General features: G+C 38.8%; 2 protein-coding genes across 4 annotated transcripts in view; one reads left to right on the plus strand and one right to left on the minus strand.

The window, feature by feature from the left end:
• Positions 1-9,552, minus strand: part of Aspa (aspartoacylase) — an 18,436-nt gene extending 8,884 nt beyond the window's left edge. For 2 of the 3 annotated variants that reach the window (XM_029545569.1, XM_029545570.1), the window contains exons 1-5: positions 9,433-9,552; positions 8,206-8,341; positions 7,484-7,746; positions 5,518-5,713; positions 3,461-3,554 (exon numbers count right to left, since the gene is read on the minus strand). In XM_029545569.1, the coding sequence (XP_029401429.1) occupies positions 3,461-3,554; positions 5,518-5,713; positions 7,484-7,746; positions 8,206-8,241 (589 nt within the window). In that variant the 5' untranslated portion in view covers positions 8,242-8,341; positions 9,433-9,552. The remainder of the gene's footprint in view (positions 1-3,460; positions 3,555-5,517; positions 5,714-7,483; positions 7,747-8,205; positions 8,342-9,432) is intronic. The other variant, XM_021213744.2, reaches the window with a different exon arrangement.
• Positions 9,553-12,703: 3,151 nt separating this feature from the next.
• The window catches only part of Spata22 (spermatogenesis associated 22), a 17,792-nt gene continuing 7,708 nt past the window's right edge, over positions 12,704-22,787 (plus strand). Inside the window, exons 1-5 of the mRNA XM_021213577.1 lie at positions 12,704-12,744; positions 14,118-14,224; positions 17,502-17,630; positions 20,221-20,281; positions 20,405-20,500. Coding sequence (XP_021069236.1) covers positions 14,182-14,224; positions 17,502-17,630; positions 20,221-20,281; positions 20,405-20,500 — 329 coding nt within the window. The 5' untranslated portion in view covers positions 12,704-12,744; positions 14,118-14,181. The remainder of the gene's footprint in view (positions 12,745-14,117; positions 14,225-17,501; positions 17,631-20,220; positions 20,282-20,404; positions 20,501-22,787) is intronic.

Raw genomic sequence — 22,787 nt, forward strand, 5'->3', positions numbered from 1 at the left:
AGGGCCCCTAATGGAGGAGCTAGAGAAAGTACCCAAGGAGCTGAAGGAGTCTGCAACCCTATAGGTGGAACAACAATATGAATTAACCAGTACCCCCAGAGCTCGTGTCTCTAGCTGCATATGTAGCAGAAGATGGCCTAGTCGGCCATCATAGGGAAGAGAGGCCCCTTGGTCTTGCAAACTTTATATGCCCCAGTACAGGGGAACGCCAGGGCCAAGAAGTGGGAGTGGGTGGGTAGGAGAGCAGGGCAGGGGAGGGTATGGGGACTTTGGGGATAGCATTTGAAATGTAAATGAAGAAAATATCTAATAAAAAATTGAAAAAAAAGATTGTAGAACAACAACAACAACAACAACAACAACAAAAGATAGCGGTACCTCATGATATTGACTGTTCTAATTTATATTATTATTAAATCGCTATTTAAAGATTCAAGAATTATTTTTTAAATTTTCATTTGATTATGTTACTTGACAACTGCCCCTCTCCCCCAAATTCCTCTTGGTTAATTCTCTGAGAGATAACAAAATAGGATGCTGTAATAAAGTTTTAATTATAATGTTCAGGTTGCCTTTCAGGTAGGCCAAAGTATTCTACATAGCCTTGGGGGAGATGAAATAGATCTTGGTCGTGGAGCCAACCCCAGAACCACTGTGTAGGTACAGGTGACATGCTGCAGAAGCAACTCATGTGTAGAACCAGTGCCATGGTGGAGCTATATGGAAATCAAGGGCCACAGAGAGGCAGGGTAGACACTTCATGCAGAAGAATTAGTTATTGAAGTTTGTTCTCCTAAGTTCAGAATGTTTTTCAGACTAAAAACTCACTTTCACATAAGATCGCTTACCACTGCTGAACAGTCAAATCCACAGGATAACACCATGACACACTCAGGATGGAAAGGAAGATGCATGGTTAAACAAGTGCTGAATCTGAAATGAGATGATGCCTAGAATCTAAGAAGGTTGTGCCTAGTTACTCATAGTGTTGGGCGTGGAGTATGAATGAATATGTTAGCACTTGATCATGAGGCAGGCTGCAGCAAACTACAAACCAATCCTTGGGATTAAGTTTACCTGGAATGATTCTGTTAGGCTTGAGGCAACTTGGCATTAGAATGGCCCCTATGCTGTTAGTACCAGTTAAAATAAATTTGTAAGAGGCAGCAGCCTTTGTGACTGTAAAATATTTTATTAAAAGTTCTTTTTCTGGTCTTCAATTTTTTAAATTCATTATGTAATAAATATACTCCAAATAAAGTACTAAATTCAGAAGAACACACTAGCATTTCTAAATTATAATTCCTCAGGTTAAAAATGTTTTAAAATTTAGCTCTATTTGCAAGGACCAATGTATTAATAGATACTTCTTCTAACTCAGAAAAAAAGCACTGACCATAAATACCACAAACTAAGGTGGATCCATCAGACTTCAGAAGCCTTATGCTTTTATTCAGTGTCAGAGGAAAGCATGCTGTCTGTTGTTCCTGTGTTATTCATGCAGTGCTGACAGCTGACTGACAGCCCTCATGCATGTGGTGCAGGTGCTTTTCTACTGAGCCACACCCACAGCCTTATACTGTATCATTTAGGCTCTGGTTAACTTTTCATTTTGCCTGTTTATCTGCCTGTCTGTTTACCTGTTAGTTGATTTATCTATTTTGAGGTATTAGAATACTAGACAAGAATTCTATCACTGAGCTATAGCCTCAGGCCAAAGCTTTCGTTTATTTAAACTATGTAAGGATATTGGATATTTAGTCAATATTATGTATATTTTAATATAGTCCTCTAATTATAATAATAAATTAATTACTTTAACCATGTAACAAAATCACTATTTGAATAGTCAGAGCTTTTCTTTTTAAAAAAATTTCATTTGCTGCCACACCCACTCCAGTAGTGACTTTCCTGACAGGCCCAAAAGCTTGGATGCAGTCCTAAGGCAAAAAGTTCATGGAAACTTAGTCTCCTGGAACCGTGGTATCCTGTAAAACAAATGCTCCAAATCTGTCCTTGCTTTAGTTGGTGAACTGATCTGTGCACTTTCCTTCAATATTGTTTTATTATAAGTGCCTCTAAGGATTGATTTTGACATATAGCTAAGTTAGATTAGCCTTCACCAGTGTTCCAATATCCTAGGAAGTTGTTGAGCCAACCTTGGGCCTTGATCTTTGTAAGAATGTTACTCATTCAGATGAAAATGCCTTCAGTGTTGATAGACAGTGAAAGAAATCAGGCATTACAATTTACTAGAATAGAGCTAGTAATCTCAGGGCTAGTCTACATAGTATACTTAGAACAATAGTAGAGTCACTCCCCCCCCACACAGGAATTTACAGTGGCCTAGGAAGAAGGAAGGTTATGGTATAAGAAGGAACTAGAGTAAAAACTTAGAAAAATAGATATCTGAGTCACTCCCATACACAGGAATTTACAATGACCTAGGGGGAAGGTGGACTATACAATAGACTAGAATTGGAACTATGGAATTGCCATATGACGCCCTTGCCCCCGGCATCTCAAGAATAAGCTGACTTTAGGTGGGGCTGCTTTTGATCCCAGTTGCTAACATTGATTTTTATCCCAGTTGATTCCTGTTAGTTTTTATGTATGCATTCTTCTGTGTGCTGTAAAAGTCATTTTGCATCAGATAACTTCAATGTACCTTGGATGACCTTAATGTATCATTTTAACTTCCTTGTCTCCTTCTGTAATATAAGTCTGATACTTGCTTTGAGAAATTACATTCAGATCAATACTCCCTTGTGTTCGAGTCTTGTTTGTCACTTTTCGCTGACTCCCTGCCCACCTGATTCTCCCATGGATTGAGGGGCCGACTGAGTCCAGTTCACCGCAATTTGTTTATATTATTTGTCACCTATCTTTCAAATTACTTTGTTAAGACATCCGAGGTCTAACAAAATATATTCAAGTTGTAGTAGCAGTGTTATTTACAGCATACTTTGTAGATAACTAGTTATACTAATAGATTTCCCAGGAAACAGAATGGTGTTACCCCTACTTTAGCAGTTTGCCACAACGGAGTAATTATCTGGTTAAAGTTCCATCTTCTCATTAGACACTGAGCTCTTGGAGATTGTGTCAGGACCTAGCACAGTATTGTTTTGTAACAGACATACAAATACCTATGGAATATACAAATTCTTGCAATGACAATGGGGATGAGTCTGACAGGCATTCATAGAAGGTTTTACTCCTTGTGAGTTTTGGGAATGAGAACATCAGACTAATTTCAAAGCTTTAGTGTTACTGCAAAGGAAGCAAGAGTAAATACAGAGATCTGCTCAGAGAAACTCAGGAAATTAAGTATGGTTAGGGCTTGCCTACAGTGAATCTGCTTATCAGATAGTTCTAAGATGAATGATATGTGAGTTATGTTCTTTTTGTGTTGGTTAGGCTCTATTCCTTTACCTGTGCCAGCAGGAGCATGACTTACCAACAGGATTCTTGGCAATGGAACGGGTGGTTGCATATTTGAGGGAAGGATGCTCAATGAGATAAACAGAGCAGGGTAGTGGAACCATGCAATTCTGAAGAAAATTGAAAACATCTTTCTTAGTGTGCAAAAAATGTTTTGTTCTTTTGGCTGCTACAGAGTCAATAATAGTCCCTTCAATATTCTCTACTTCATAATCAGAATTGGCTAGACAGTCTTATGAAACGTTCTCTAAAGCCTGATGTTATACTTTTGGAACCATACAAACGAATTACATATAAAAGCAAATTATATTAGCTTCTGGGCAAACTGTCCACAAAACAGTATTCCAGGATGAAAACCGAAAATAGGAAACACGTATTTCTTCTGAACACATTTGGCCCAAAAATAGGAAACACGTATTTCTTCTGAACACATTTGGCTACTTTTGCTTTCATCTTTGTTTACACTTAACTGTTTATCGGAATATTGGTCTTATTTTTATTAAATTAAAATGTTTTACACTCCATATTCCATTCCCTGCCCCCTTCCCCATCCACCTTCCTACTGCTCCATATCCTACACCTCCTCCCCACGCCCCTGTCTCCACGTGGATGCCCTCAACCCCCTCCCCCCACCTGACCTCTACACTCCCTGGGGCCTCCAGTCTCTTGAGGGTTAGGTGCATCATCTCTGAATGAACACAGACTCAGCAGTTCTCTATTGTATGTGTGTTGGGGGCCTCATATCAGCTGGTGTATGCTGTCTGTTTGGTGGTCCAGTGTTTGAGAGATCTCGGGGGTCTAGATTGAGACTGCTGGTCCTCCTACAGGATCACCCTTCTCAGCTTCTTTCAGTCTTCCCTAATTCAACAACAGGGGTCAGCTGCTTTTGTTAATTGGTTGGGTACAGATATTTGCATCTGACTCTTTCAGCTGCTTGTTGGGTCTTTCAGAGGGCAGTCATAACAGGTTACTTTTTTTGAGCACTCCGTAGCCTCAGTAATAGTGTCAGGCCTTGGGACCTCCCCTTGAGCTGGATCCTACTTTGGGCCTGTCACTGAACGTTTGGAATATTGGTCTTAATTCTTAAATTCTGTTACCACCTGTGGTCTATATCTCTACATATATTGTGTGATTTCTCTCACAACTTCTGCTTAGTTCTATGAGAATTTGGGCCAGGTCTCTAGGTTCATTTTACCTAACTTGGGGACAGAGCATCACTGTGTAGCTCTGGCTAGGCTTGAGCTTACTGTGTACACTGAGCTCATCTCTGTTCCTGAGGTATTATCTTGGATCTCCCACCTTGGTCCCTTTCCACCGTTTTCAGCCCCTCCAGCTTCTGGAGGACACAGTGGGCTACACTTTTGGAACCTCTGCTGAAGTGCCTGGGGCTGACACTGATTTTCTGCCAGGGTTGAAGCAGATTTATTTATTTATTTATTTGTTTGTTTGTTTGTTTTTTCAAGACAGAGTTTTTCTGTGTAGCTCTGGCTGTCCTGGAACTCACTCTGTAGACCAGGCTGGCCTCAAACTCAGAAATTCACCTGCCTCTGCCTCCCAAGTGCTGGGATTAAAGGTGTGCGCCACCACCGCCCGGCAGGGTTGAAGTCTTGATGCATTCATAAAACATTCAAAGATGTGTCAGTGCACAGAAACCAAATGGGTCAAGACACTACAAAGCCAAGTCTCTCTATCCTAGGACTTTGGTCAAAACTGAGTGGTCTTGTCATGATCTTTTTAAGGCTCTGCAACAGAGATGCTTCAACTGTACTGTTTAAAATTTTGGTATTATTTTTACTTAGTTTTAACAAATACTGCATGTTTAGTGGCCATCTGGATAGAAATTTTAGCTCTGTAAATTCAAGTATTCACAGATATTTTATTATTTTACTCACTGTGTTTATTATTTTACTTTCTTTTCCCTATCATCACTCCTCTGTATCTTTGTACAGTACTTCATCCATCCTCCCATTTTGCTATGGAATACAATCCATTTCTCTTTTTCTGGTCTTCCTGACATCTTTCTATGACTTAAAAGTAAGGGATCCTAATATAATACAATAACATTGAGATTACCTTAATATAGTGAAACATCTGAATTAAAAAGTCATTCCTGGAATCCTCAAGAATAAGAGTGCAACCCATGTTAGAAGTAGTGTTGTGAAGGTCAAAAACAATGTCGTAGGCACCATCACTATTTTTTGGACCAAATAAGTGATTTATTTCTTGAGCCCTTCTCACTTCATATGGCAAGTCTTCAGACATCTCTTTGCTGTTTTAGTAGGAAGAAAAAATTAACAATGTCTATGGCTATGATAACATAAACAGAAAACAGAAACAGTACACAAAGAATGAGCTGCAAACCTTATATATTAAAAATTAAAGAGGGAAGCCTGGCAGTGGTGGCACATGCCTTTAATCCCAGCAGAGGCAAGCGAGACTCTGAAGTAGATCTTCAGGAGGATCTTTGAGCCCAGTCCAGGAGAGAGGAGAGAGAGAGAGAGAGAGAGAGAGAGAGAGAGAGAGAGAGAGAGAGAGAGAGTGTTCTAGGGCAGCAGTTACACACAGAGAAACATTCTGTGAAAAGCAAACCACAACAAATCCACGAGGGACATGAAAACTTATCTGAAACCTCTGCAAATGAAAACAAACCTCTGTGCCTTTTCTCCAACTGATCCCACACGTCTGGTGCTGCACTGGCATGCTCATAAAATGTTAGGTTTGTTTATGTGGCTGGTCTCAGGTAGGGCTTCACAAACAAAATTTACCACGTGACCCCAAGCTTGAATAAAATATATCCTTTAATTGTATAAGCACTTCCTTGTCGTTACAGTGCACTGCTTCTTTATTGCAGCATCCCCAGCACTGTGGCTCTGGTGAAAGGAGGGAGTCAAGCCCTGGTGCTCACGTCTTCATTGGGTAGTTTACATGGAAGACCGGGAATGACTACTGGATCAGGGACACAGTTTACAAGTGACAAACCACAAACTTACACAAACATACTTACATGCATTTTTCTGGAACAAGTGTTGACACCACAATACAATACAAGTGGGCTAGCTTTGAATTTATTCTGCAGCCAAGGATGGAGGAATGCCTCCTGCCTCAGCTTCCCAAACAGCTAGGATTGCAGGCTGGGGGCTGTCTGAACAAAATCTTATAGATGGAAGAATTTACAAAGGGTATTATTATTATTATTCACTCATGGTTTTTAATTATTTCACCTGTTTCTTCTCCTTTCCCTTGCCTATCCCCACTGCTTGTGTCTGTCTGTGTACAATGCTGCCTGTCCCTGATGCATGCGTCCCTGTTCAGTACCTCATCTACCCCTCTCAGCGTGCCTAGGGAACAGAACCTCTAGGTTGTTCTATACATGATAATGGTTTAGATTTGTACTTCTCTACTGAGTATCTCAATCATATTTTAAAAACATAAGTACATATATTTCTATTATCTAGCTATTTTTAATAGTTTGTACCAGAGTCTTTACTGCCTGGAAATCATATCTGCAATGAAGAAGGCATATTCTTGGTGCTTACTCTCCCTTTCATTAAAAAAATACTAATCAAAATGTCATAATTTCCTCACTGGACACAGTGAGGAAGACATACCTGCAAGAAAGTATGGTGGTGAGTTTCCCATACAACAGTATGTTTACCAGTATAACGACCAAGCAGTCATTTATTTTTAAATTTTTGAGAATTTAGATTTTTATTTTTACATGTTGCTCAACACAAATTTATGCACAGGATTATTATATTTATGTCTTTCAAGTCACATGAGTCAGAGCTACAGGTATTTCTTATTTGTTGCTGTATACTGGATGGCGTACAGCAAAAAGAAGATTAGAGCGCGTGAGTGCCCAGTTTGTGTAGTTGCATAATTTGTAATGCAGCATGATTAAAAGTGAAAGTGATTTTATTTACCACGGATGTTCTATGTGTGAATCTGACTATTTACTAGGAACATTTACATGGTCTCTTTCCCAATGACTAACACTTCTCACCTGTATATATTCTCAGAGAATAGAGAACAGCCTTACCTAAGATTTTCAAGGTCAAAAACACGATTCAGGTCACAGTCAATGTATCTGGTGCACTTCTCCACTGCTCTTGGGTTAGCAATGAATGGCTTCACGTCCAGCCCTGATCTGTGAACTTCAGCGCCATTCCTTAGCCAGTGAGTAACTAGAAACACTCCTGTCAGTTCATTTCCATGAGTCCCTCCAAAGATGGCAATCTTCTTAATAGGTTCTTTAGCAACACAAGAGGTCATTTTAACAAATACCAAAATCTGGTCCGATTTCTGCAATTCAGAAGAGAAGAGGTCAAAGGACGGTTAACTTCTGAGAAAAGTTTTCAAGTTTAGATCTAATTGAGAAATGCAAAATACAGAGCTCTCTTGAGCTCACTTCACAACAGTTTCTGTCAGAACTTCCAAGCCTGTTTATTCTATGGACACTCCCTTCTGTAACCCCTCCCTTGACCATATTTGGACTAAAATATGCAAGGATCAAGGATCACGATGCAGCTGTTAACTTCTAACTCGGACGGTCAGTAGACTGAAGTACAATTGTGTTCGCATCCCCTGCTATAAAACTTCTGTTTTCTAGTCAGAATGATTATTTATAAAATAATACCACGTTAAGCTCAATCTTCCCAAATATAACAAAGTGGCTTATTCAGTGTTTTGGTTTCCACTGACATTTAAAAACATTTCCAAAGTAAGCACTTTTCCTTATCTGAAGGCGTTGTTGTCTCTGACCTCCTCTTGAACAGCACAGCTCCTTTCTTTCAGCATAGCTGTCCACGGTCAGAGGCACAAGAACCCAGTTACGATAGGGTGGGTGACACAGAGCATGGCAGAAATGCAGCAGGCAAAACTGTTGCTGCGTTCAATCCTGAGGAGAGAACCAACTTCTGAGAGTTGTCCTCTGACTGCCACATATGCGCGTCTGTTCTCTCTCTCTCTCTCTCTCTCTCTCTCTCTCTCTCTCTCTGTCTCTTACACACAAATAATGAATGAAGCAAAAATTAATTTTAAAAAGTGACTTTGAAACATCTTTAACTTCTGTCTCATGAAGCTTTTGGTAATCCTATCATGTCTTTTTTTTTTTTTTTTTTAAGTTGTCTAAATACCAAATGAAAAGCAGCTGTCAGTAATATTCAAATCTCTTAACTGCCTGAAAATATTTTGCAACATAATATATACAAAAATGACATAGAAGCATATATTACATATATATTATATATATTTTAACCACATTGTATGAGGTATACAGACATGATTTCATTTACTGGCATCAAAGACTTTCTTCTGGAATGTGTTGTTCTAAAGGGGGGGGGTCTTACTAGGGGAACTAATACAGGATAAGATGATTACATAGATTTGGAGAAATAACTCTGAACCAGATCTTACTTGATTTCAAGCTTAATCACTCAGAAAGCCAAGAATGTTAAAGTACAGGAAATATATATTTTCATACACACACACACACACACACACACACACACAAAACCATACTAAGTTGTTTCCTAAGGACACAATAAAGCAATCATTTATCATACAGGGTAGGTTTATTTATGATTTTTCCCCACAGATGGCTGCTTACTTTATTCATAAATTCACTTTATGAGTTATAAAGGGCAGACATTTATTGCCAAGAATAAAGGAAGGAAGCACTCAGTCAGATTAAGTTTCCACAGTTACATAAAAGAAAGCTAGGCCCAGGAGCCATGTTTCTCATTAAGGCCAGCATTCGCTACAGGACAACAGGGTGACTCTGTTATTTTTGGATTCCTCTGAACTTCTAATTTTGCTCTTTCAGAGCTCAAATAAACAGCCAGCATGGTGTAGAATCACAAGACACAAAAAGCAAATACATGGTGGAAATTCAAAATGTTTCATAGTGTTTAATAACCCACTGCCTCAATCCCTTTTGTTTTTAAAGAGATTATAATGCATAAATAAAACAAAGTCAAGTATGCTCACACTTCGAAATTACTGCTGAAATCTAAGACAAAGTCCCTGTAGTCTCTGGTTTTCTTTCTGCCTCAGCATACACTGAACACTTCACAGTGATGAAAACAGCCAAGTGTAGAGAGAAGACAGTTCTCCGGCTCTCGTGGTTTTACTGAACTGTGGTGAATTATTACCACCCTGCCCTACATTTTTTGTTCCTTTCCTGCTGACCCGTGGTTTGCTCTGTCCTTTGCCCTAGTCTCTCTGGAAACACTGCTTCAGTGATTTACTCGTGGCAGGCACCAGTGACTCGAACTTTGAGGCTTGTTTTATGGAATTTTAACAGGTCAGCATTTTGAAGTACAGTTTCACATTTCTCAAGTTTTTGTGATGAGTCCAAGTGAGTAACTCCCTGGGAAGTTAATGACCGGCAGCAGCTCGCACACGTACCTTGTTACTGTGTACAGTTTGTCTCCTGCAGGAAGCTTTACTAGAAAACGAAAGCTTTTGCTTAGAACTGGGGCAACAGAGGCGTTCACTCTCTTATACCAAGTTAACTTCCAAGAGTTTTAACTCCTGGTTTCCCACAGCACCAATTCTCTTCCCCAAAGCACCTGGCAAAGTCTTTCTACTCTTAGTGCATTTTTGAGAGTTCAGAGAATTGATGGCATATTGAATAAAATCCTTCCTAGTTATCAACTATTGATTAAAATACTTAAAAAAGTGTTACTTTGAGGTTTTTTATCTGTTGTTGTTTTGACAGGGTCTTGCCACATAGCTTAAGCTGGCTTCAACTCCTTATGTAGCTCAGACTAGCCTTGAACTTGTGAGCCCCCTGTAAGCCTCCTGAGTTTTGAGATTACTATTTTTTTTTTTAAAACATGATCATGTAGTTTAAAACAAAGGCATAGTAACTTTGACTTCACAGTATGGCTATCCAATGAGTCAATGCCAGAAATTTTATTGGAGGTATTAAGCTGAGGCTGTTTCTGAAACAGCCTGTCAGAAGATTTGCTTTCCGTTGCTGTGATAGAGTAGCACTCTGGTAAAGCAACTTAATCCATCCTTGTGGGAGGTCAGGACAGGAACTTATGCAGGAACACACACAGCCCATGGAGAAAGACCTGCTAATTCACCTTCTGCCTCTGCTCAGCTAGTGTTCTTATGTAGCCCAAATCCACCCACCTAGGGCTGGGACCTCCCAGATCAATAGATTCATTCTCAGACATGGCCACAGGCCAATTGGATCTAGGCAGTTCCTCAACTGAGGCTCCCTCAGACGATTCTCAGACTGTGTCAGGCTGACAGCTAAAAGTAGCTAGGACAGATGATAAAAAGGATTCCCTGTTCTTATAGATAATGTGGAGTCAAGCAATCATACTATTAACAGCTCTAACTCTATCCTTTCTCTGTGGTTCTATTGCTGTCATCCATCCTGAGCGACAGTCTGGGTGGAGATGAACGATAACCAGAACAGAGCCGGGGTAGCGTATATGAGTTCATGGACTTCTAGCAAAGATTCCATATGGTGCATGTCTGCATTCTTTACAGATGCAGTGCAGGTGATCCCTCTCACTAGAGTTAAAGTTGTGATTCTCTGCATTTCTTTTCTTTTTTTCTTCTTCTTTTTGGTGCTAGGGATACAATCAAGGGTTTCAAATAGTCTAGGCGATCTCTCTACCATTGAGTCATACCCCATCCTTGGCCCTTTTAGGGGGAAATTATTAATTCTGGGGGGATTATGTATGCATGCATGTATCAATCCAAATTCCACTTCCTTGAGATTTCTTATGCTCATGCTTTAGGTAAGTATGAATAAGTCTTTCCCCAGATATTTTGTTGAAACCCTTTTCCATATTAAAAATGATCCTATTAAACGTTTACTCCTATCCTGTCATCCAGTCCACTTACCACTCTTTTTGTTATTTTGTCTTTTTTTTTTTTTCCAGAGCTGAGGACCAAACCCAGGGCCTTGCACTTGCTAGGCAAGTGCTCTACCACTGAGCTAAATCCCCAACCCCCCAACTACCACTCTTATTTGCTGACAAAGTAACACATTTTTGTATTCTTTTAGGCATTTACTAATAAACATCTCTCCACAGCAGCCCTTTCTACTTCCCTTCAGCTATGTTGGATAGCCAGAAGACAGGGAAATAAGAGGACATGGTCTTTGAGCAAAGATATATATTCTAAGTAGCTATACTGTAGCTAGTAGATATCTATTCTAAGTAGCTAGTCTACTAAATGGCAGCCACCACTGGAAACAGGAATTAACTTTTATTGAGCACATATTATGTCCTGGAAGTTTAATATCTCTTTTAATAGTTTAAGGCAATTAAGTAAATATTGTTATTGCTATTTTATCAAGGAAGGAAATGTAGACATCATATGCCCAAAGTCACAGAGCCAAGAATGCCCCATGCTTTTCAGGCAGGCTCCTGTGACAGAAGTTTCTCTTGACAGGAGGTTGTCTCTGCGAATCTAACAGCATGTTTTTTTTAAGAATTCAGCAACTGGGAACTACAAATGAGATTTTTGAAATATTCCAAAAAATGGTTTCTACCCATATGTGAAAGGCTGAAGAAAAATCAAGAAAAGCTACCAACGTAATGAGTTTGTTCAATTGTTCCTTATATAGGAAGGAGCTCAGATCCTCACACCGCCCTGCTTCCTTTGTAGACCTCTGTGGCCCACGTGCTCCTTTGCTCTCCTTAACCATGGCAGCATCTGTTCTGCCTGCCCGCCTGCCTGCCTGCTCTCGACTTTGGATTGGGGGTCATTTTAAAACGGGCCTCAGCTCCCCCACAGGTCTCCTGCCTGACCCATGGCAGACATGTGGTCACATTGGGCAAGTCATACCTTGTTTTGCTGCCTTGGGAATGATTCTCTTTAGACACAGTCTAGGATGTCAGCAACATCTTAGAAAACTTCTAGTGACTAGGAAATGGGCAAGGAGGGAAAGGGGGGGCCATGATTTTCTGATGCCACGGGGGCGGAGCAAGGCGGGGCTGGGGATCTTCTGCCTCATCCATAACCAGAACAGGTTTCTGTCTGTGGACAAAACAGCTAAAGAGGCAGAGCCATGCCCGAGCTGGCTTTGTACCTTACAAGCGACAGAGCAAAAGGTGTCGCTTTTGCCTTTACGGGCAGTTGTTCCTGTTCCTTTAACTCTCGCGATGCCTCCCCCCATCACCTTGCCCCGCGCTTGCATGGTTGTAGCGCAGGTGCTCCAGAGCGCTTGCGCACTGTGCTTCGGATTTGGTGCGCCTGCGCAAAGCCTCCGGCGGGTTTTCAGAGGCGGGAAGTTCCGCGTGGCTGCCTGCTGACGCTGACGGAGGCGAGGTTAACTCGAGGGCTCTCTTTGTACATGGTGTTGGCGGGGGATCCATGGAGGGAAATACCGTTTGTTGACCTAAAATGGCCCCATGAGTGGGTGTGTCAGGCGGGAGGGGGTGTTGGAAGAGAAGACGAATTCTGACTGGAAAATCGCTCCCCTCCTTTAAGGAGGCCTCAAACAGGCCCTGTCTGGCCTCTGCTCGAGGCCATGGTGATCCTAGGGCAGGCTTGGCAGTGAGTTGGGTAGGACCTCTCCCCCTGCCCCCAAACCTGCCTCACCACCCCACCTCCGCCATCCCTGCACCCATAGCCCAGTCACCCCAGTCCCACCAACCGGCCCCCGCCACCCTGCCTCCGCCACCCCTGCTTCCACCACTCCTGTCATTCCAGTCATCCTGCTCCTGCCACCCCTACCCCTGCCACCCCAGTCACCTCATTCCCATCAGTCCACCCCTGGTCCAGCCGAAGCCAGTTCTCTTGGAAGCTGGGCTCAGGGCAGCAGAGTTTACTGGTCCAGGAAGACGATAGTGCACTGCCGTGTATTTGTGAGCGAGGCATAGTGGCCTGTCTGCAGTCCCAGCGCTTGGGTGGTAGAGATGGGAGGATCAGAAGTTTGAGGCAAGTCTGGGTCCTATGAATTCTGTCTCACATGCCATAGTTTTAGGATATTTAAGGTATTAAGCTCCTGTAAGGTCTCTTAGGCTTAGGATGAGCTGGCGCTGGCCTTTCTGTGTTGGAAAAAAAAGGCTCCATCTCTCTTCTCATTCCTAGAGTGGTAGAAAAATAAGAGTTTCCTATATTCTGTTCAAGACACACAAAGAGGCAGTCCTTAGTCGCTTGTTTTTGAGTTTTATTTTTGCAAATGATATTTGAACCTTAATGTTTACTTGTTTGATTGCACTGTTACCTGTGTTCCCATCAGTCTGGCTCACTGGGCTGTGGATTTGCAGTAGAAATTATTTGGGTTTGTGTCTGGCCTTTTCATGGGCAAACATTTGTTGAATTAAATATATTAATATATAAATATAATTGGAAGCCCAAATCAGAAAAAATACAATAGAAAAATATTTTATTAGTTTCTGTAAGTTTGCCAGTGCTGTAACTCCTTTCCCTTATAGCTTTGGTTCAGAATTCCCATCATGGGTCCTGAATTCTGAAATAAATTGCTTAGACTGTGTGGAAACTCTCTATATATTTAGAAAACAAGATTATATCCACCCATGTCATAATTTATTTGAACATAACTGGGAAAATGGGGTATCACAAAACAGTTCCTGAGGTGATAACATTTGATAATTTTAATCCATAGTGTCCATAATTAATTGATTGAGAAGTTGATTTTGTTGATGAATATGAGTTACAAGTTTCTTCCTTCTAAGGTTTAGTTAACTTCATCTTGTAAATGGCAAGTGCTAAATACCAAAAGCTTTGACACGGAAGAAAATGAAGAGAAACCTAAATGAAAGTTCAGCCCGAAGTACAGCAGGTATTGAACAGCATCTAATTGTTTTTGGTATTTTTTATATAGTACATAAAACATGTATAAGTTATAGGAACATTTTATAGTCAAAAGAGGCAAAGTAAGCTTTTCAGGGCAAAGTATTTAGCAGGAGAGATGAGAGTAAAATTAAATGTACTGAGATTTACTCTGGTGCTTTTTCTACAAAACTTAAGGGATCAATTTATGGTTGTAAGCAGGAAAGAAAGAAATACATTTGTGTTTTTTTGATTGACTTGTTAAAATGTTTTCTTTTTTTAAAAGTATGTCTTTTTAAAAAAATGGTTATTTTATTTATTTACATTTCAGATGTTGCCTCCCTGCTCAGTCTCCCCTCTGCAAATCCCCTATCCCATCCCCCTCCCCTTTGCCTCTAAGAAGGTGCTCCCCCTCCCGCTCCTAGCAGCATTTTTTCTTTTCAAGAAGGTTTCTCTGTGTAGACTTAGCTGTGCTGGAACTCCCCTAGAAACCAGGCTGGCCTTGAACACACAGAGATCCACCTACCTCTGCTTCCTGAGTTGCTGGGATTAAAGGTCTGAGCCACTAACAACCAAGCTGTTTTCTAATATTTTATATTGTTTCTATCTTTCCAAGTATGAGGTGACATGAGGATAGAAGTCAAGAATGACAAGAGGCAGGGAAATGATTATGATGACAATGAAGTATACAATGATATATAATGATAATTTATGATGGGACACCATAGTCTAAACATTTAGTCACAAGTATTATTTAATCTTTACCGCCTCCTCTGTTTTCTAGATAAGGCACCAAGACACAAAGACCTTAACTAAGTAACCTATTGAGTGGTAGAAATAGGACTTGAACCTAGAAATTTGATTTTAGAGTCCACATTCTTTTTTTTTTTTTTTTTTTTTTTTACTTCTGTAGAAATTCATATACTACATACATAGTAGGAAGCTGTAGTAAATGTTCACATACTTAAATAAATACCAAATAGTACAAAGAGCAACCAACATGGTTCTATTGAAAACTGTCTTCAACTGTGGTACCCAAGGTCAGCAATACAATATTTTCTTTACAAAGTGACGATCATAAAAATCTATAAATGCACAAATTCATGNGTAGGCTATTCTCATGTAGTTATGTCATCAGGATACACTTCCTTTCATTCTTTCCTGAGGTATCTCTGTGGGTTGATTTTATCTTACTACTGGAGAGATGCACTGCCTTTGAGCACCCTTTCCTAAAATGATTCTTAAAACCTGCAAAATTTTTATTGCATAGGACACTATTCATGACCGAGAGACTGGGAACTGCAAATATGTTGCACTGGAACAAGTCTTACAAATATTTCATTTTAAGAATTTGTTACATACATTTTTTACAGTTTGTTTCTTCTTAAAAATTGACCTTAGAGGTAAGAGCAAATTAAATACAACAAAGCATCTTAGGAATGTTAGTTTTAGAAAGTCAGATGAATGATACAAAGAAAAAAGCCATAATTCTTGCCGGCTATATATTGTATTGCATTCAAAAGCAACTGTACATGCTGTAATCAGTTCATAGTTAAATATTTCTACTAATCTGTTTTGGGAGAGCAAATGTCTTTCAAAGTTTCAAGCTCCTCTATAAGCTTCTTGTTCTGAACTTCCAGCACTGCAACTCGACTCTTAAGACACTTCACATACTCTTTCTTTCGATGTCGACATTCTTTAGCAGAAGGGCAAACAAAACGTATGTTGCATGCTATTGGCAAAAGAGCAAGCTTGGTAGTATGAGGAGAGCTGCATTCCAACCCATGGAACAGTATTCCCAATTCACACCCTACAGCAGACTATATTCTATAGCAAGGGTTAAGAGACCCATCTACAAGTCCATGTGGCCATTATGAGGATGTTGCATCGCCTGCCCCGATTAGAGTTCACAGTCAACAAGGTCCAAGTCAAACACAGTTACTCTGCTTTATGGCAATAAAGGTCTTTGAGGGCCTTGAGTTCCTCAATGAGGGTCTTGTTTTGATTTTCAAGCACAGCCACACGATTTTCAAGACATTTGACATATTCTTTCTTCTTCCTGCGACATAGAGTCCACATTCTTAATTATTATGTTATGCTTCTTTGGTCAAAGAGTTTAAGGAAATTGTTCATATTTAACTTTGAAGTTTTATTTCAAATCCTCGTTGAAGGCACAGTTAAAACCCAGGCATTCTGTTTCAAGAACCTACAAGATAATAGGTTTTCATTAGAGATCTTCCTCAGTTAGTGTTCTCCAGTGAGAATGGGGCAGCAGACAATGGTAGTGTTTAGAGTTTCTGAACTGATATTTAGAAACTTGGCTCCCATCTCTGTTTTTCTAGTTATTGCTTTGAAGACCTCTTTTGATCCTGAATTCTCTTGTAGCTTTTAAAGTTTATTTATTGTTTTGACTGAAGGACCTTCCTCATGTGGAGGAAGTGGTGATGGTATTTACTTTTACTTGGATTAGGTATTGTCATTCTTTTAAGAAAGTGGTTTTCAAACTATGAGTCAAGACCCCTTTGGGGGTCACGTATTAGACAATCTTGCATGTCAGGTATCTGCATTACAATTCATAACAGTAGCAAATTACAGTTATGAAATATCTATGAAATAACTTTATAGTTGGAGGTCACCACGGCCTGAGGAACTATATTAAATGCTCACAACGTTAGAAGGTGGAGAGCTACTGTCTTAAGACATTTAAAAAATGATCCATAGAAAAATATCATTATAGATACCTGGGGTGCTTATTGAAAGTATAATTTTGGGTTCCAGAGTAAATAATTGAAATAAAAATTTCAACTTTGGAGATTGTGACCTTGGAACCTACATGTTAATCAGAGTTCCAGGATAAATCTTAGTCAAACTAAAGTTTGGTAACTATGGTCTGAGAGGCTGGTGGTCTAAAATATGGTTAGATTTTTGGAAAGCATGGTTCAAGGTGTTTTCTTTCTTAGCTTTGATATATTTTATAGGCACTCTGCAGCTAAGGAAATAGACAAACAGAAGAGGGAAATTCAGGAAATAAAAGATAGATTTGGGAAAGGCTTGGTAATAAGAACAGAGACAGGAGAAGAAAGGACTTTAGAGACACTGGTAAGCTATGTGGACTTCTAAAAGATTGCAAAAATTATTTCAAGGGCATAGAAATATATCTGTAGTGTATTAGAATATAGAAGTAGACAGTAAACTGTGCATCATTACATATTATTAATGGAAATTATTCTAGACGTAGACATCTAATTTACCTATATGATACTAATTTATTGGTACATTCTATGTAGGCTGTTTGCCTGTGCCATTGTTCAATCAGAAAAAGAGGAACAGACAGCCATTAACTTGTAATCCACTTCAGAATGATCCAGGTGTCAGTACTGTTTCGGACAGTTATGGTTCCCCTTCTTTTCCAACAGGTAAGAAAATGGGTAAGTAAAAATTTCAATAGACAAGAACTAGAAAGTAGAAAATTACTGGGTCTCTCATTGCAGAATGTCCCTGCTGCTTTTCACTGCCCAGATATAGAGATTACTTGGCTCCTTCTGAGCATTCCAGCACAGGAGTTTTGAGTTGCCTAGTATACGAGGATGGCTTAGCATTTAAATGGAGTCTATCTTTATGTTTGGAGCCTTTGTTCTAATAAAGTAGGAACCTACATTGCAAAGACTATTTTTCTTTCTCAGAACATAGAATACTGTGACATATATTTTTTTAGGAAAGGATGGAAGGGTTAGAGTTACCTCAGAAACAGGAAAAAGTGTATATAGAGTTTAAAAAAAAATAGAAAAAAGTAGATGGTAGAAAAAGAATAAGCCCAGGAATTTCTGGTGCTTGGTTCTAGTCATTGCTTTTTTTTTTGCTTGTCTATTCTCTGTTGTCTCCCTCAGTATTTTATGGATCTGAAAAATTCTTAAGTTGAAACTTAACCATCGAGTAGGAGATAAACCTTTAGGAGGTACTTAGAGTTGTGAGGAGTCCACCCCTATGAAAGGACTAGTGGCTTATAAAGGAAAGATGAAGAAGTATGCTGCTTCTGTCATGTGAGGACACTAAGAGGGGCTCTCTCTGGTACAAGAACAAGCTTTCACCAAACACCTAGTTTGTTGTCATCTCAATCAAAGATGTTTTAGTCTCTAGCACTATCAAAAACTTCTATTTGTAAATTACAAAAAGAAGATATTTTGTGATAGCCCAAATGGTCTAAGATCCTTCCATCTAGTAGCTTATAGCTTCCTTATAGCTTAAACCAGCAGATTATGATAGTTGCCATTGCTGGGAGTTTACATGCTCTATCTCTACTTCTTAGAGGCTGACTGTCTTTTGTAACTCTTGATTAAGTTTTAGAGCCAGGAAGCTTCTAATATGTGTTACATTTTAAAATGAGACCACTAAAATCTTGTCATCTGAGAACCAATGAGCTATAGTGGTGAGTGTTGGGAGACTTTACTTTTCTTATTTATTTATTTGTGTGTGCATGTGTATTCTAGAGATGAGACTCAGGTCATTAAGCTTGAAGGCAAGGCTTCCTGCTAAGCCATCTTGCTCACTGGCTCAATGTTCACTGTCTTTTTACTTCCTTCTGGAAGAAATCACCGATAGGGAGATATTCTGAAATGTATTTGGCACATTCTGGTTATGTATATTTAAATTTTAGAAACAAACTTTAAAATTATTAATGGAATCATATGAATAAAATATTAAATAATTTTATGTATAGCAATATTCATATTTTAAATTTTTTCAGTGTGTTTTCATAGACTTTGATGCATTCATTTTTTTATTCCATACTGGTAATTTAAAGTATAAAGGTAACATAATGTTTTCATTTTTAAAATTTGAATTTTATTATTAGTGTGTGTGTGTGTGTGTGTGTGTGTGTGTGTGTGTGTGAGTACAGTTGTATGCATACCATGATATGTGTGTGTGTAGGTCAGAGAACCAATTTTGGGAGTCAGGTCTCTCCTTATAATGTGGGATTCTGGTATTAAACCATATCAGGCTTAGATGGCAGTGCTGTTACCCACAGAATCATCTGTGACTCTTATTCCCATTTTATGTATTAAAAGTAGTAATTTACATGGATATGCACAAGTCAGCATTCACCATCACTTAAAATCTCTCTCATCATTTAAAATAATTTATAAGTAGCATGAATACTGATCTTGAAAAATTACAAGTGTGAGCTATCTCATGAGAAAATGTTAATTTTTGTCTTGGCCTATTAGTATGGAATACAATCAACATTTATAAAAAGAGAATATGGGAAAAGAGAGGTGGCTCAATGGTTAAGAGGGCTCACTAGTCTTTCAAAGGACCCGAGTTTGGTTCCCAGCACCCATGTCAGGTGTCTTAGAACTACTTTACACCTCTAACTTCCAGGACATCCTTTGGCCTCTATGAACATCTACACTCATGTGCACTACACCCTCCATATGCAAATAATTAAAACATAAAAATAGAAATTAAGGATATAAGAGAGTAACTAGAACAGAGTAGAAAATGTATATGGAAGTATATACCATGCATAGTAAGAGTTAGATTTCATGTTAAAAAATTTTAACTTATTAGATATTTTCTTCATTTACATTTCAAGTGCTATCCCGAATGTCCCCTATACCCTCCCCCCTAAAATTTTTTTATCTTACTCTGACTCTGTGTCTCTCTGTTAGTTTCACAGATAGTTAGTATCTTGTTACCAGTTATAATGCATTTCTTGATGTGGGTGGCATAAAATTTAAGAAACATTGGATTCAAGTAAATTTATGTTGCCAGTTACAAGGCACTATGTTAGGATCAGTTGTGGAAAAGACAGATTAAACTATCTTTGCTTAAATACAGTGGGTAAGAAAGACATCTATAAAATTAGGCAGGCTGTGACAAATTCTTCAATCAAGCACTACTAAAGACTGCCTATTTCTTCAACTTGTGAGAACTACCAAATTAAATAAATGTAAGGAATTATTTTGTAAATAAAATCTTATTTTTATGTGTTCTTATACTTCTGAGATTGGGCATGGGAAGCTGTGAATCCAGAGGTGGCTCCTTTAAAGAAAACAGTGAATACAGGGTATGTGAAAAAAATATGAACCAATACATGTGTGTCTGTTACTTACTGGTGTTACTTTCTGTGTACATTTTAAATTTATCAATTTGAAAACAAATTGTGTTTAACAAGAATTTTCCTTGAAAGGCAAATACCAGCTTCTGCTTCTTATCCCCGGAGAAGTCAAGATTCTGTGTCTAAATCTATTCAGTCAAATGCTGAGAGAAGCCAAAGTACCTGGGGGTGAGTCTGCATATGTTTCCTCTTTCTTTTTTTTTTTCCTTTAAAAAATCTTTTTTCGGCAGAGGCAGGAGGATTTCTGAGTTCGAGACCAGCCTGGTCTACAGATTGAGTTCCAGGACAGCCAGGGCTATACAGAGAAACCCTGTCTCGAAAAATCTCACACACACAATTTTTTTTTCCTTCTTATAAATACATTTAGGAAATTTCTACATTACTAACAAACTAATACTTGAATATAATCTATGTATACCTTCCTGTATACTTTAAATTACACAATGTAATACAATGTAAATGTTATATAGTTTATGTACTCAAGAAATAATGACAAAGTATATGTTTGGTACAGATGTAATATTTTTTCTAAATATTTTTGATCTGTAGTTTGCTTTGATCTGTGGAAGTAGAATACATGGAAAGTTTAAACTGACTTAAAATGGTATTTCATATAGCTTTTTTCAGATATATTTTTGTGTTGGCTATGCCCCTTATCTTCCCTGGATCCCTATCCTTATTCCTACATAAACCCTCCCTCCCACATCGTTCCGCATCTCTGCTTTCATATCACTGTAGAGGAATTTTAATCCAGCATTAGCTGCTCAGACATGGGATCACATTCAAAGACTTAGGTCTGTGTGATCCTGCTCCAGACATACCACACACCTTTAATTAATTCCTCTGGCTGGAATACAGACACACTCTTAGTACACACCTTTAATTTCAAACAATGTAGGTAAGATCAGTTTGTAGAAGAAAGCAGCCATGTTTGAAAGTGGTGTCTAATTGAGGGGCAGACAAGTGTCAAATCAAAGATTTGACAGAATGAGTCAGACATAGAATACACCCAACTTTCAGGAGAACAGACAGGAAAGAGAAGTGACGTAAGAGAAGTGCAGAGTGAGAGTCAGTGAGAGGCCAGTTCAGTGCGTGGACTTTAGTCAGTTCAGTTCAGTTCAGCTCCGATAAGTGCAGTCCTGTGCAGTGCAGTGCCGTGCAGTTCAGATCAGTTCAGTGTGGTTCAGTTGAACGCAGTTGAGTTCAGCAGAGTCATGCAGTTTCCTTCAGTTTACGTAGTCAGTGAAGTTTAGTTCGTGAACTTCAGAGGCAGTTTTCTAAGCAGACCAATTCACAGAGAAGCTGAGAGAAGTCAGTGTGAATTAGTCATCTTGGAGAGGAGTTTTGAGCCAGAACAGCTGAGTTGAACCAGCCAACCAGAGTTCTAGAAAGGGTATGCTTATTCAGCTGTAAAACTCCAAGTTGTCAATTACATCTGGTGAATAAAACTTACTTTTACCTATTACTTATGTTCTGCTATGTTCCCCTATGGTACTTCCTCAACACCCCCTTTCTAGCTTCTTAGTCTGTACAGGTACTCTAAATTAAAAAAAAAAAATACTTCTAATAAATTGAAGCTAGGATCCACATATTCGAGAACATGACATTAGTCTTTATGAGCCTAGATTTCTTTACTTAGCATATTTTAGTATATTTAATAATATAATATAGTAACATACTATGTTTACTAGTTTTGATTAAGTGTTCTGTGTTTGTTCTACTCAGAGATATAAAAATTGCTGTTTTTAGGAAGACATCATAGTAAATTCTGTTTTTCTTTATTTTCTGGGAATATAACTAACATGACATGCTTTGTAGTGATTCTCAATGATTTCTTTGTAATAAAAAGCATGTGTGAGATGTTACACATAGGAGCATGGAGGACGCAAAGGCAGCTCCCTCATGGAAAAACTTACCCCAATATGGCTGATGACTCCACAAAAGTTCATCTCTGGAGTTGCCTCTCTGCAACTTTTTTTTCCTGCTTATATAACTGTGGGAAGGACCTGGTAGTTTTCTGAGTTTTCTGAATTTCATTAGCTGCCTCAATCTTTTGAGCCTCCTTCTTCCATTAAGGAAGGAATGTTTCAATTCTGAGGAAATAGCTATGAATAACTACAATTCTAATATTTTCTTTGATATTAATGATGTTTGTGGTATTTATAATTTAAAGATTCATAATTATGACCTTTTTACCCTTTTATTCTTAAATTCATAGTTAATTTGTTAACAGTATTTCTCAAACTACAAACCTTAGGCCCCATAAAACCTAGTCCTTATGCTGATCATTAGATTCTCCCTATCTTTTTTTACCCCAAACAATGGGTGGGTTATATTATTGATTGCCTTGTAATGCAGATATTTCTAGGAAAATTACTCATGATTAAGAGTTTGTAAGTTGAACTAATTTTCCCTTCCCATATAACTCTTTTTTTTTTTTTTTTTTTTTTTTTTT

This window comes from Mus pahari, chromosome 14, assembly GCF_900095145.1.
Source record: "Mus pahari chromosome 14, PAHARI_EIJ_v1.1, whole genome shotgun sequence".
Taxonomy (NCBI): domain Eukaryota; kingdom Metazoa; phylum Chordata; class Mammalia; order Rodentia; family Muridae; genus Mus; species Mus pahari.